This window comes from Phyllopteryx taeniolatus, chromosome 4, assembly GCF_024500385.1.
Source record: "Phyllopteryx taeniolatus isolate TA_2022b chromosome 4, UOR_Ptae_1.2, whole genome shotgun sequence".
NCBI lineage: Eukaryota > Metazoa > Chordata > Actinopteri > Syngnathiformes > Syngnathidae > Phyllopteryx > Phyllopteryx taeniolatus.
The window spans coordinates 17973325-17986603 of NC_084505.1; the positions used below are offsets into that span (position 1 = coordinate 17973325).

At 42.4% G+C, this 13279-nt stretch overlaps 1 protein-coding gene across 1 annotated transcript in view; it reads left to right on the plus strand.

The window, feature by feature from the left end:
- maml3 (mastermind-like transcriptional coactivator 3) overlaps positions 1-13279 on the plus strand; it is a 130370-nt gene that overhangs the window by 77598 nt on the left and 39493 nt on the right. The window contains exon 3 of the mRNA XM_061770106.1: positions 738-1664. Coding sequence (XP_061626090.1) covers positions 738-1664 — 927 coding nt within the window. The remainder of the gene's footprint in view (positions 1-737; positions 1665-13279) is intronic.

A 13279-nucleotide genomic window follows, 5' to 3' on the forward strand; every position in this document is an offset into this window, starting at 1 on the left:
GTCACATGACTGTCTTGTGTCGTCTGATTGTTGAATTGGAGTCAAAGGACATTAGTGATCCCATCTGATTGGCGCAATGGGCACCCTATGCGGAAGTCAAAGATGGAGTCTAAAAATAGACGCGCACACGCAAGAATGAATAAATAAAAGTAGTGAACGGCATGTCAATAATTGTAACGGAGTAAAAGTATCGATCCTTCTTCACATAAATACTCAAGTAGAAAGTACGTGCATTTAAAGTACTCTGACAAGTACAGTTTATGGAAAATGTGAATTGAGTAAATGTAATGGAGTAAATATAGCGCGTTACTACCCACCTCTGCGTATAGGTACAGCGTTTTTTTAAAAAGGGCTCTTAAGTTGATACACCAGCTGAATTGTGCCAAAAGGGATATGGGATGGATCAGTTATTTTGGTACCTTCCACAAATTTTGACAATGGAAATTGTAAACAATACCATCCTTAACTAAACAGCCCCTCTCGGCGTAAACTGTCTCCTCCCCCCGAAATAATTACAATAACCTGTACTTTCACTGTAGTAATTATGTGCAGCAATATAAATTCTCATTATTTTGTGTATTGTAAAAAGAGAATGAATACATTGAAACAAATAATACATTTAAATTGTATAAATTGTGACCAATGATGATAACTGCTATTTAGAATTGAAATCAACATTCATACTCTGTTGATCATGTCAACATTGCATGTTATTTTTCTGCGTGGACTCTCCTCAGGTTCGACCATCATCATCAGGCCCACAGTTTGCAACCACTGCAAATGGAACACCTCCTCAGCAACCTTTGCAGCAGTCCCCCGCCGTTGCTATGGCGTCAGGGTCCCCGTTACACAACTGCGTGGCTCGCTCTCCTCAGACCCCGACCCAGGCTCAGACACAAGCAGCTTCACGGCCTGGCAATGGATACATGATGAACCCAGGCCCAGGTGTTAGTCAGCCAGGCACCGGACAAGCAGGACCCGGGGTCGCCCCGGGTCAGCCAGTAGGACCAGTAACACCTGAACTTTCCCATGCAGAGCAGCTAAAAGCAATGGCTGCTCAGCAACGTGCTAAACTGTTGCAGCAGAAGCAGCAGCAGCAACAAGCAGCAAACTGGTCCCCAGCAGGCCCTCCAACTAGTCCTTATAATGCTGGTCCCTTTAACCAAGATAAACCCAACAGCCCCATGATGTATCCACCGCAAGCCTTTAACACACCGCAGGCCCCTCTAGTGGCTGGAATGCCCCCCAACAACGGGCCCAAAGCTCCAATGAACAACTACCTCCCTCACAATCACATGAGCTTGATTGGCCAACAACAGCAGAACAGTATTGGCCAGAACAATCTGACCAAACAACAGCAGCAACAACAGCAGCAAACGGCAGCCATTTTGTCATATAACAACACCAAGCCACTGAGTCACTTCAGCGGCAGTGGGGTTGATCACAGGATGACCCCACCCATGGGAGGGAACAGCCAGGTCAAGAACCCCATGATGCCTCCTTACATGGCCGGTGGAGGCCAAGGGGCCGGGCCAGGGCAAACCCAGGGGCCAATCCCAGGCCAAACAGCCCATCTGAGTGAGGAGCAGAAGAGAATGTTGCTTATGAAGCAAAAAGTGTTGAACCAGAACATCTCCTACAGCAACATGCAGCCTCATGGACAGGTAAGTTAATCGTGTAATACTCTCCACAATCATTAGTGTTGGAGAGTAGTTGACATTGAATTAGTGCTGGAGTCTTGTCAGCATTATGGCCACATAGTAGTAGTCTACTAGGAACGTTTCCTTCTTTCATTTGACCTTGGAATGAGAACAAATAGTCTTAGTGGGTCCATGTGCAGGATGATGGCTGTCAGCCAGAGGTTTATATAAACAACCGTTTCTCGACAAATACAGATGATGCTCAGAAGGTAAAAGTCATTTAAACGGGCGGAGTTCAGATTGCTTTAGAGTCTTGCGGTGATGAAGCCAGTGAAGGTAAAATGGCGGTAGCTGCCTCAGCAACAACCCGGAGCTGGGTAATAGGAAAATGGCCTGTCGAGTGTATTGATGCCTCTGCAACACGACCACCACTGATAGCCCTCTCGCCTCCTCCCCCCATACACACAAAGGCATGCACTCACACACACCACACAAACACCAAGCCAAACAGCTCCTTAGCTCATATCCTCAATCTGTCACAGTTGACTGATGGTTGAGATTGGACCACTAAGCCAAGCTTGCCGATGTCATTACCACAAGCCCACCTCAGGCAGTTGGCTTTCAGAGCTTGGTGACCAACATGACCATATTCAGAATGCTTCAGTGGTTCAGCCAGATGTCAGGTGTCTTGAATAATCCATTGGAGAAGAGATATTAAGGAACTGTAGGGAGACCTACATTCCCGATGAAGGCCCAAGTGGCTCTTTTCATGGTGTGTTTAATGCTAAATATGTCAGTGCTATTGTATTATGAATAGCATGAGAGCGTGTACTGCAGCGCATGCTTGTTTAGAATGCACTAATGCAGTAACTCATCTTTCCCTCTTTGTATCTATATCTTACACAACCCCTTCTTCTGTTATGTTTATGATATGACTTGAGTCATTCACCCCTCTGCTGATCTCTGGGTCTCCTGCTCCTCCTCCTCTTCCCTATCACCCAGCCCACCCCTTTACCCTCCTGCCAGAGACACTCAGCACCAATAAAGGAGGAGATTTATTAATATGGGGCCTTTGTGGCTGTTGCCTAGAGGGTTGTACGTTTGCGTGCGTGAGTATATGCGCATGTGTGTTTGTGTGTATTTCTTAGATTTTGATGGGTGGCGGGGCGGGGCGAGGCGGGGTTTGAGAGATTTATTTGAGTGAGCAGAGGAGAACTGGAGACTGGAAAAGCACAAGAAGAGAGCAATGTGCATGCAAGCAAGCACAGGAAGCAAGAGATTTATTGTTGTGTGAAAATCGTGAATATGAAAAAGAAGCACACAGCTCCAAAGGGAAAAATAAGTGTGCAATGCAAAGTGGCGCTTCATGAATACAAAATATTTCTATATTCTTCTTGCATCTTACGGTGTTGTAGTGACTGTGTAAGGACTATATTGGCTTGCATCGTTTTCCTTTTTCCAAAATGAGGGCAAAATAGCCCAGTTACAGGCATTTCCTACTGAATGTAATTGGTAGACTGGCATGGATTTGATCAATTCAGTTCATCATTCAACATTCATACTATTTTGAAGATGTCTGCAGGTGCTTGTGCAGTATTCAGTATTAGACCTGGCATCAAATACTTAATAGTACATCAAATATTTAATAATAATTTAACCACATAATATGACACTTCATTACTGCAACAAGCACTCACATCTTGTTGGGCAGGAGTGATAACTTCTGCTAAAACTATCCACTAGAGGGAGATTGAGATCTGTTGACTTTCTTTTCCAGTCCCAAGGGCAAATAATTGCTGGTGGTATAAAAGAGGTTTGGCAAAAGTCCTTTTCATATTACAGTTTATGGTCAAACCACATGCAACAAGCAGCAAAACAATTTATTGTTCATTTCCTTTTTGCCTCCAGCAAATACTCTTGCCTGGTGTTCAGTTAAAAACAGTGGGAGAATTGGACTGTGTGCTTCGTTAGTCATACAGTATATGCTACTAGCAAGTGACTGCTAAGTCGCTTTTTGAATATATATAAGATGGTCATGAAGGTATTTATTTGTCTGTATGAGGTTGATTTAGAATGAGTTTTGCAATATATCCCTTTAGATGTGGGTTTTGGATGTTTTCTTTGTTGTGGATGTTAAAGTGACACCAACTGTCTTGTTTCAGTTTTGTTTTCCAAGTTGTCCATGTCTGTCTGTCTGTCTGTCTGTCTGTGTGTACGCACACATGTATCTGACAAGTGATGCTCAAACTGTCACTTTTTTCTCCGTGTAGGCTAATTCTGTTAGCAGCTGCACGGGAAAACATCAGCTGTGGTCCTCAAAAGCTTGTTAGTCAGGCGTTAATTGTTGCTTCCTCACATAATGCTGTGATGCTAATTTATGGCCGTTGCCGAGGCTACCATTGCCATGGCAGTAGATGTCTCGGCGGAGAAAAGACACAAGCATGTGTCTGTGGTAGATGTTGGCATGGTTGTCTGTGTTTGATGGATGATGTGGTGCTTTCAGTGTGTTTATACTGTACATGCAAGCATGTGCATGTATGGGACAGACAGAATGGTTTGGTGTAGATTATGTTGTATGTGCATGTGCAGTAGTGTGGTACAGCATCAAGCAGGGCACTCGGGTTATCTAAGTAATGATTACAGCCGGATGCAGGATGGACTGACAGCTGTTAGCCCTTGAGAAGGCCTTCCAGAACCGTTGTGAGAAACTGAAGCAGGTTTGATCCTTTGTATGTGTTAATAAGCCAATGCATATTCTCATGTGACGGTGTCACACACTGACTGCAGGACATGAAGGAGGTGGTGCCGTTGCTAATAACCCTGTGAGTCACGACACCAGCCCCCACCCATGTACACACACTATCAACAATAAACAGGCTCTGAAAACGCCCACATGCATGCACGCACTGCTGAAGTCCTTCCTGCTGCATACTCTCTCCACCCCTCTAGCTATCCTCAGGTAATTTCACTCTGATCCTTGTCTGCCATTTTTCTCTTCTGCCAAAGCATGATGTGCACAAACTCTCAATGATAGCAGCTGAAACACATAAACAGTCACCGTTTCCCACAGGGGGACTTAAATGCCAAGACCTAGCCAACACATGGATCGATAAGATTTTAACACATATGCGTTATCAGTAACGTAACCTAAGTATGGTTCTAGTCATAATAATAATAATGTTTTGAAGCAATTTCAAATAAGCAGTTGCCTTCATCTCTGTCACCCTGACAGGGAACTAAACAATCTCAAATTCATCTCTACAACCCTCAAGAGTTGTTTAAATTGTTTAGACTGCAACATTATTAAACAGAAAAAGCTAGTGAGCTCAGCCGGTGATAGATTTCAACAACATAGTTTGGACCAATTATTTTTATTTGAAAAGTGTTATGTATGAAAACTAATGTATTTGCTAGCACTACGAATGAAAGAGTGGTGATTCAAATTCACTCGCGAGTCCGCTTGAAAAAAATAATCTAGAATCATCATTTTTGAATTCTAATGAAATCGAATCAAACTGGGTATTTTATTCTTACAAGAACTGCAATGCTGCAAAGGCGCAGAACTTCCATCATTTATGTCCGCCACCATTTATGTCCTGCGCATATGTGCAGTTGCAGGCGCACTGCCACAGTTGTAGCCGATCCAATGAATCACAGAGCCGTATTCTCTCCCGAGACAATAATCTGCTGAACGAGGCAACCAATGGCCGTGAGGAGCTGTATGGATGTTCATGGCAGACTGCGACAAGCAGCAGATGAATTGGATAAAGTTACGTAAGATTCATTCAACACATCATGGCAGATGATTGACAAGAGCTATCCAGCTATTGATAACTAGCAGCTAAGCTAACTAGATGGCTTAGTAGAAGCAGATCTTGCCAGCCAGCGTGGATTTACGCATTTTACAGCACCGAGACCGGCGCAAAACAGACCACAGCTGCGATACGGCAAGGGATCCTGGTTAAAGTAAGCCATTTAAACTAAACTGAAGCATTTTGGCAACATCTTATTCCAGAGGGGAAAGCGGTTGCTACAACGTGCCAGCCAAAATGCATCATGCGTCTTTCCTGGTGGTGTGACAAAATCTGACCCAAAAAAAAAAACCTGTGACAAGGACTTAACCAGGGGGGCTATAGATAGTTTTCAAATATTCAAGTTCGATTTTTCATTTGTTGGACAATGACTTGTCTTTACTTCGGAATAATACAAGGAGTAACGATTCGATCGTGATTGTGATTTGTGATCTGTTCTGTCAATGCGAATAGCAAATGGAGATTTAGATGGTGAGTCCGAGCTCTAGTATTCGCTCTTACTGCCGGTGCTTTTCTGAATTCAAATTTCTCATACATTTGATGTGGTTGTGCCCCTGCACAGATCATCTTTGACATGTCAGAAATGTTGTTCCTTCCTGGCCGTGATTTCGTACAATTCAAACAGAGATATGACTGGATTTGCCCATCTGTGAGCCTTTTCCCCCCTCATCTGTCCCTGTGCAAAGTTGGTGAACAGCCAAACTGTTGTTACAAAGGGATTTGTGTCTATACTGCAGTGATTCCCAACCAGTGTGCTGGGGCACATTCGTGTGCCATGAGCGCTCTTCAGGTGTGCCGTGGGAAATATAAAATTTTACTTAATTGCTCAAAAAAATTATTTTATTTCCAAGAAATAAAATATCTTTATTCATCTATTTATGCCGCTGAGGCAAAGTGACAGACAGAACAAAAAATGCTCTTCAATTAGATGGCAGGTAGTACATACAGTAATTAATGTATTTGTTGGTGTGCCGTGAGATTTTTCAATTGTAAAATATATGCCTTGGCGCCATAAAGGTGGGAAATCACTGGTATACTGTATATGGGCCTGTGTCCCAGAAAAAGACACAGCTAGCTAAAAGAATCATATTGCTTTTCTTGTTAGTTATTTTTTTAGCATTAGTATTCCTAGGCCTGTCATGATAACATTTTTAAGATGATATATTTTCCCAAAAACTATCACGATAAACGATATTGTTCTTTTTTTTAAGTGCCTCTGAAATCATGAAAAATAAGGCCCCCCCGCCCCCCTTACTATTTTTTTATTTTTAATCGGTATTGTTGTTATTATTATTGTTGTTGTTAGAATTTTGTTCCTTGTTTCTTTTTATGAAATAGTTTTTCTTTACTCTGTGATATGGCTCCCCTTGGTTCTGAAACCCAAAATAAAACGCTGCAAGAGTCTGTGGTTGAAGCGCTGAAGACAAGCCCTTCACCTGTCAATCAAATATACATTGACCTTCGCAGTAGTAAAGTACTGGCTGAATAAAGTGAGCCACTGAGGTTACGCAAAACAGTTAACGTTCTCATGTTTGTGTTCATTGGGGGACTATCACACACTGCAACACGGAGAGAGGCGCTGACGTTTTAAACAACTCCGCTGCAGCGGAGCAAGCTGTTAAGCTCTTAGCTCGCTAGCTCATTAGCTCATGGGCTAGTGAACATAATAAACAGTTCACTTTTCCGTCTGTGTTAAATAGGGACTAACACACACAACAACTCGCAGCGAAGCACTGATATTTTAAACGACATCGCCGCAGTGGAGTGAGCTGTTAGCTCCTTACCTCGCTAGCTCATTCGCTTGCAGGTTAGCTCGCAAGCTAGCGAACACAGTAAACAGTTAACGTTCCCTTAAGTGTTGCTATGGATGACATCTCCAGGACATAGGTGGCGCAGCAAAGACCCAAATGTACAGGTTAAGTAGTCAAGTTCTCTCCCAGTTGCTCCTTAGTATGAGTACACCTTAGGTTTGGCTTTCTGTCACAGGTGATTAACTTGCATTTTAACTACGTTCCTGTGCCGCACAAGCTTACTTCTATTAAGCTTTGCGTGGGGCTAAAAGACTGAGTTGCAAAAAAAAAAACTGGGAAACTGATCGAGATCTGCTTCGTGCGGTGCTAACTTGTAAATTCAAGTCGATACAGATGTGCGTGAGTCTGTGTCCCAGATATGTGTCATATCCAATTTGAGTCTTTGGGTTCATGGAACACATTTTAAACACTTTTGACTATCCGTACTTCAACAATTGCTGTTTAACATGGTGTGCTGTAGATGCATACATTACATTATTTCTTAAAAAAAAAAAATTAACTGCTGTTTTTACATCTGCCATTTTTTATTAGACATAGACATAGTTGTATTAGATAGTATTGACTTCAGAAGTCAAGCGGTGAAAGATATAAGAAAAGGCGTGTGAGTGGGGGACAAAGAAAGAGGTACAACCACAGTCTTCTGTGCGTCTCCACCGAAGAGTGGAGAGTGATACATCCACAGATCTCTGCTCACGCTCTCAATGTAAGCGCAAGCACACACATGCACACACATCATTCAATACTGCTCACTCTCTAACTCCTCCCCTCTCTCAGGCACACGTGTCAGGGCTTGAGCTGAGCTGCTCTCAGATCCTGTTGAGAGGCTCTGAAGATGGGGGCAGGTTATGGAGGGGTGTACTTGTGGAAAGGGGGGGGGGGGGGGGGGGGGGGCTATGTTCTGGCATGTATTTGCTCTTTTGCACTCTTGTGAGACGCTTCCTGCGAAAACACACACGACAAACGACTTTCCCTGTGCGTTTGCTGTCTACTTTTTCTTTATATCTCTGCTCTCATCCATTTTCCCTCCACCCTTCCCTCCTTACCTCCTTAAACACTCTGCCTCTCCTCTGCTTAGAGGGAGCTGTTGGCTACATCACTACGAATCATTAGTGTGCCTGTGTGAGTGCGCTTGCTTTCTATATGTTTCTATGAAATGCATGTGATTTATTTAGACAGAATGCATATCTGCAACATAGTTGATTTCTGAGATTAGAGGCTGGTTGGTTGTGTCATCTGAAGTGTAGAGAACTACTGCATAGTTTTTCTGCATGTAGCAGTATAAGCATCCACAATATTTACAGTATGCTGTAATGTGGTGTCTATTTAAGCAACACCTACCACACAATACTCAACCCCACCAACAAAGCTTGTTTTTACTTTGAAAGAAAGCACTCCGACACAAACCAATTCCACCCATTTGACATGTCCTTTGGGAGTGAATACGGAGCTGGAGAGGAAATCACCTTTACCAAGGTTTTTGGGTTTTTTTCAGAGAAATGTCACTATATTAGTTCAGTATTCATACCACTGTGTTTCTCAAGCTCCTTTAAACCGATGTTAATGTACAACATAATATTGATCTCCAGGACAATCTTTGTAATGAATCAGTGTATTGAGTGTCTGCGTGTGCGTGTTAAAGTACACTAAACACAGCTATATGTTTGTGTGTGCATGTGTGTATAGATAGATGTTTTTTCTTATGCTGTCTGTGAGCCAAAGAGAGGGAGGAAGGGAGATGGAGTCAGAAGGCTGCATACTAAACAGACTGCTGTCACCCCGCCAGCACCTCATACACACACGCACATGCACACACACACACACACCTACGCAGACACACACACACACACACACACACATATTCATGTTTGGTTACTGGTGTACATACTCACAAATAGGCCGCACACACAAACAACATGCAGACACTTTCCTCATGCCAGCTCAAACTTTGGCTGCCTTCCTCAGCTGCCGGTTGCTGTGGAAACCATTGCCCAAGGCACCTTACAGCCCAAATCAATGGCAGCGCCAAGATGAGGGTAGACAGGAGTTGCTTATGTGTGTGTGCATACATGCGACAGCTTGTCTCTGTTTAAATGCTCCACTCTTTGAGCACTTTGGCGTTGGAAGTAGTGACACTATATACTGTATCACTAATACTATCAGTGTTTTACAAACTGGATTTTGGTTGAGAATTAACCAAACCAATAGATGTTGATTAGTAAATTCCACAGAAAAACTGATGGCTATTGAAGAAATACGTGAGGTCAGACATTTTACTTTTATGTAATAGTGTCCCATGTTGCTGATCAGTAATCAGCTTGTTTGTGTTGATGACTCCAAATGTGGGCAACACACACACAAAGACATACATGAGAGACGACACAGATGTGACCCTGCTCTTGTCCCTAAAATTCACCCCATCCTCCCCATCTGCTCACTCAGATGCTAACACACACACACACACACACAACTGGTTAGTAACATGGCCGAGCACGTAATGTGGAGCCACATACTCGCTGACATATCTTAAGTTGGTTTTTGAAAAATGAATTTCAGAAAATTAGGATTATTTGTGCCTGAAGTCTGTTACATTTGTATTAATCAGACCTTATGTCAATGTCCATTTTTGGACAGCCTAGTAAGACACACTAGTGTGCTGTGAGAGCTCATCGGGAGTGCCGCAGGGAATTATTCAATTTCACTTAACTTGTTAACGATGGTTTAATAGTTATAAGTATGTTGTTGTTTTTTTTGTCTATGCCAGCAATGTGTAGTGACAGGCAGAACAATTAAATGAAGGTACAATAAACCTGTGATCCACCTGTTGCCATTTATACAACAAAATAAGTCATAGCTTCCTCCTGCGACTATATCAGCTTTGTTTTCAATAACCAGGCCCAGATTTCACGCTGTCAATTTGTGAGTAAATTGAGACAGATCATCATTATTTCCATATTCATACTTTTATTTGTTATTTTTTATTTATTTAGTTTATTTGTTTTTTTTTGCTGGTGTGCCATGAGATTTTTCTAATGTAAAATGGGTACCCTGGCTGTACTGTATGAAGGTGAGGAAGCACTGGGATTTAGAATTCACCCAATGATGATGTGTGACAATAAAGTGACATTATCAGTTATCATGAGCATCTCTGCCACAGTCTCAAATGGTTGAAGAAGTATTGTGGTGGTACACATTGCTGGAGAAGTGAACACTGTGGGAGACAGTTGTTTTGGATTTGGTTTGGACGTACCTCTGCATGCCTGAACTGAACACTCAATACATATGCGTATGCCCTGTTTCATTTTTACATTTTTTATATCCTAGCAATTGGTTTTAGAGTTTACAATAAAATGCTAATAGTGTTGTTTTCTATGTGGAGACAAGTGTCCAAATGTTGGCATTGTAGCCCCACAATGTAATTTTTGTGGAAACAAACAACAACAGCAAATATGTGTAAAGTCCCCATAGTTGATTGGATTTGTCTGGATGTTTAGCAAGTACTTTGAGTAGTTTTGAAACAACCTATTCTATCCTATCTCGGCCTTTTTTTCTACTGATGGCTTTTCCATTTGGGGTCGCAATTCTCCGCACTGAAAATGTGGTTGCAAGGAAATGAAAGCGGAGTTAGCCCAGTTGAGGGGCGAGAAGGCGAGAGGAAAACAGTTTTTCTATCTGAGCTACCAAAGGTGTCCTTCTTATTCACAGTGATACCAATCAGGGCTCCTTTCCTCTCGTGTATAATAATAATATTTTGGAAGAAAGAAACAAGGGAAAAAAATGGAAATAATAGGGTTTACACGCTAAGGATTTTGGGGGCCGTTCCCTGATCACCAATCAGCGAGTTTTAAAAAAACGATCACCGATCCGATCACAAGATGAAGCAATACGTCTATTTAAATGACTTATTCATTTTGTGTACATGCTCGTGTACTGTAAAATGAGTATCTTCAAACGTATTCTCTAGCGTTTTAGACAAAAGGTAAAAAATCAGTGTGCCTCGAGGGGACATTCAAGGATTGGCCATTGACATAGGTTTAAAGTTCAGTCAGGTCAAACCAACTTTACTTGAGACAGAAATAATGGGTGCAAATTTACTATAATTAAATGTCTTTATTATAATTAAATGTCTTTACTGATGACCAAATGTCTGTGGTGAAGCTAAGCAAAGGACTGTCTTCTTTCAGGAGGCTGGCTACGTGGAAGTGCACCTCTCAGTGTAGCTAGCTCTTTTAGACCGGTCTCGCCACAGTACGTGTGCCCTGGGAGGACGTAGCGTGGATCAAAATGTGCCAGCAACTTTTGAAATTTGGGGTTCTCCGCAGCATTAAAAAGGAGGTCGGCCAGCACAATGAAGTCCATCAACTTCCATGTGCCAACACTTAACTTTCTCACTCTCCCCCCTATATGGATGGGTGTTGTCCAGCATTGTTCGTGTTAGTGTCCGTTTGGTTGTTAGCTTTTCCTTTTCATGTGTCTTGCACTGAGGAGAGGCTTCCGTCGTGCCACTCTGCCATGAAGCCCCAACTGGCGGAGGGCTGCAATGATGGTTGACTTTCTAGAACTTTCTCCCATCTCCCGACTGCATCTCTGGAGCTCAGCCACAGTGATCTTTGGGTTCTGCTTTCTTTCAGGATTATGGAGGCCACTGAGCTCTTAGGAACCTTAAGCGCAGCAGAAATTCTTTTTGTAACCTTGGCCAGATCTGTGCCTTGCCACAATTCTGTCTCTGAGCTCTTCAGGCAGTTCCTTTGACCTCTGACATGCATTGTGAGCTGTAAGGTCTTGTATAGACAGGTGTGTGGCTTTCCTTATCAAATCCAATCAGTATAATCAAACACAGCTGGACTCCAAGGAAGGTGTAGAACCATTTTAAGGATGATCAGAAGAAATAGACAGCACCCAAGTTAAATATATGAGTGTCACAGCAAAGGGTCTGAATACTTATGTCTGTGTGATGTTTCAGTTTTTTCTTTTTAATAAATCAGCAAAAATTTCAACAATTACGTTTTCTTTCTGTCAATATGGGTGCCTTGTGTACATTAATGAGGAAAAAATGTACTTCAATGATTTTAACAAATGGCTACAATATAACCAAGAGTGAAAAATTTAAGGGAGTCTTAAAACTTTCCGTACCCACTGTAACCCATCATAGTCACAAACCTGGATCAGTAATCAGCTTGATTGGCACCATTCCTTTAGGTTTTCTAGCTTTAGTGTTACATCCACTTACAACCCAAATAATCACTAACCCTAACCCTTCCTTAGCGCTAGACCATCTGACAATTGTTCAGACAGCCCTCTGACCCCCCCCCCCCCCTGACCCCAACAGATCCTCTTCACCTGCTAGCTACACACTTGAAAGAACGGACAACACAAACATGTACCTCTCAAGGGTCATTTCACGTGAGGTGAATTATTGTGCTTTACAAACTGCATTGTAATTGTCACCTAGTAACGCTAAACTTAGAAAGTCTGAAGTCAACATCAAAATTCTGTTATTGAAGAGGGTTCACACAATTCAGCGGACACACAATGAAGTTGGAGTCAATCGAACACACAAACCATCACCACTAAACATGCGCTGTCACACTAATTCCATCCACCAAGTTTGTCAAACAAACAGAGCAGTGAGACATTCCCAGTGAAGCAAAGATAATTCACTTTCCAACCAGAGTTCCAATTTTATAGCACTGCTCATCAGTGTCAGGTGTTTCATGTCATTTCAGACTAGACTTCTCTCATGTGCATGCACTTATGAAGACGCACACACTATACAGTATAGGAGACACAAGATTTATCTTTTTTCATCTTCCATTGTGGGTTTAGGCGAAACAATTTAATGCCCAATGTATTTCTCCTTCCTACTCTCTAACTCCCTTGCCCTCTCTTACCTTGTCACATGCTTCCATATTCTGGTTTTTGTGCAAGAAGGCAGAAAATCTGCTTACCATACATACAGGAATGTTTGCCAGCCTCACACAAAGTTGAAATTGCTTAGGGAAGCACAACCTTACCTGCA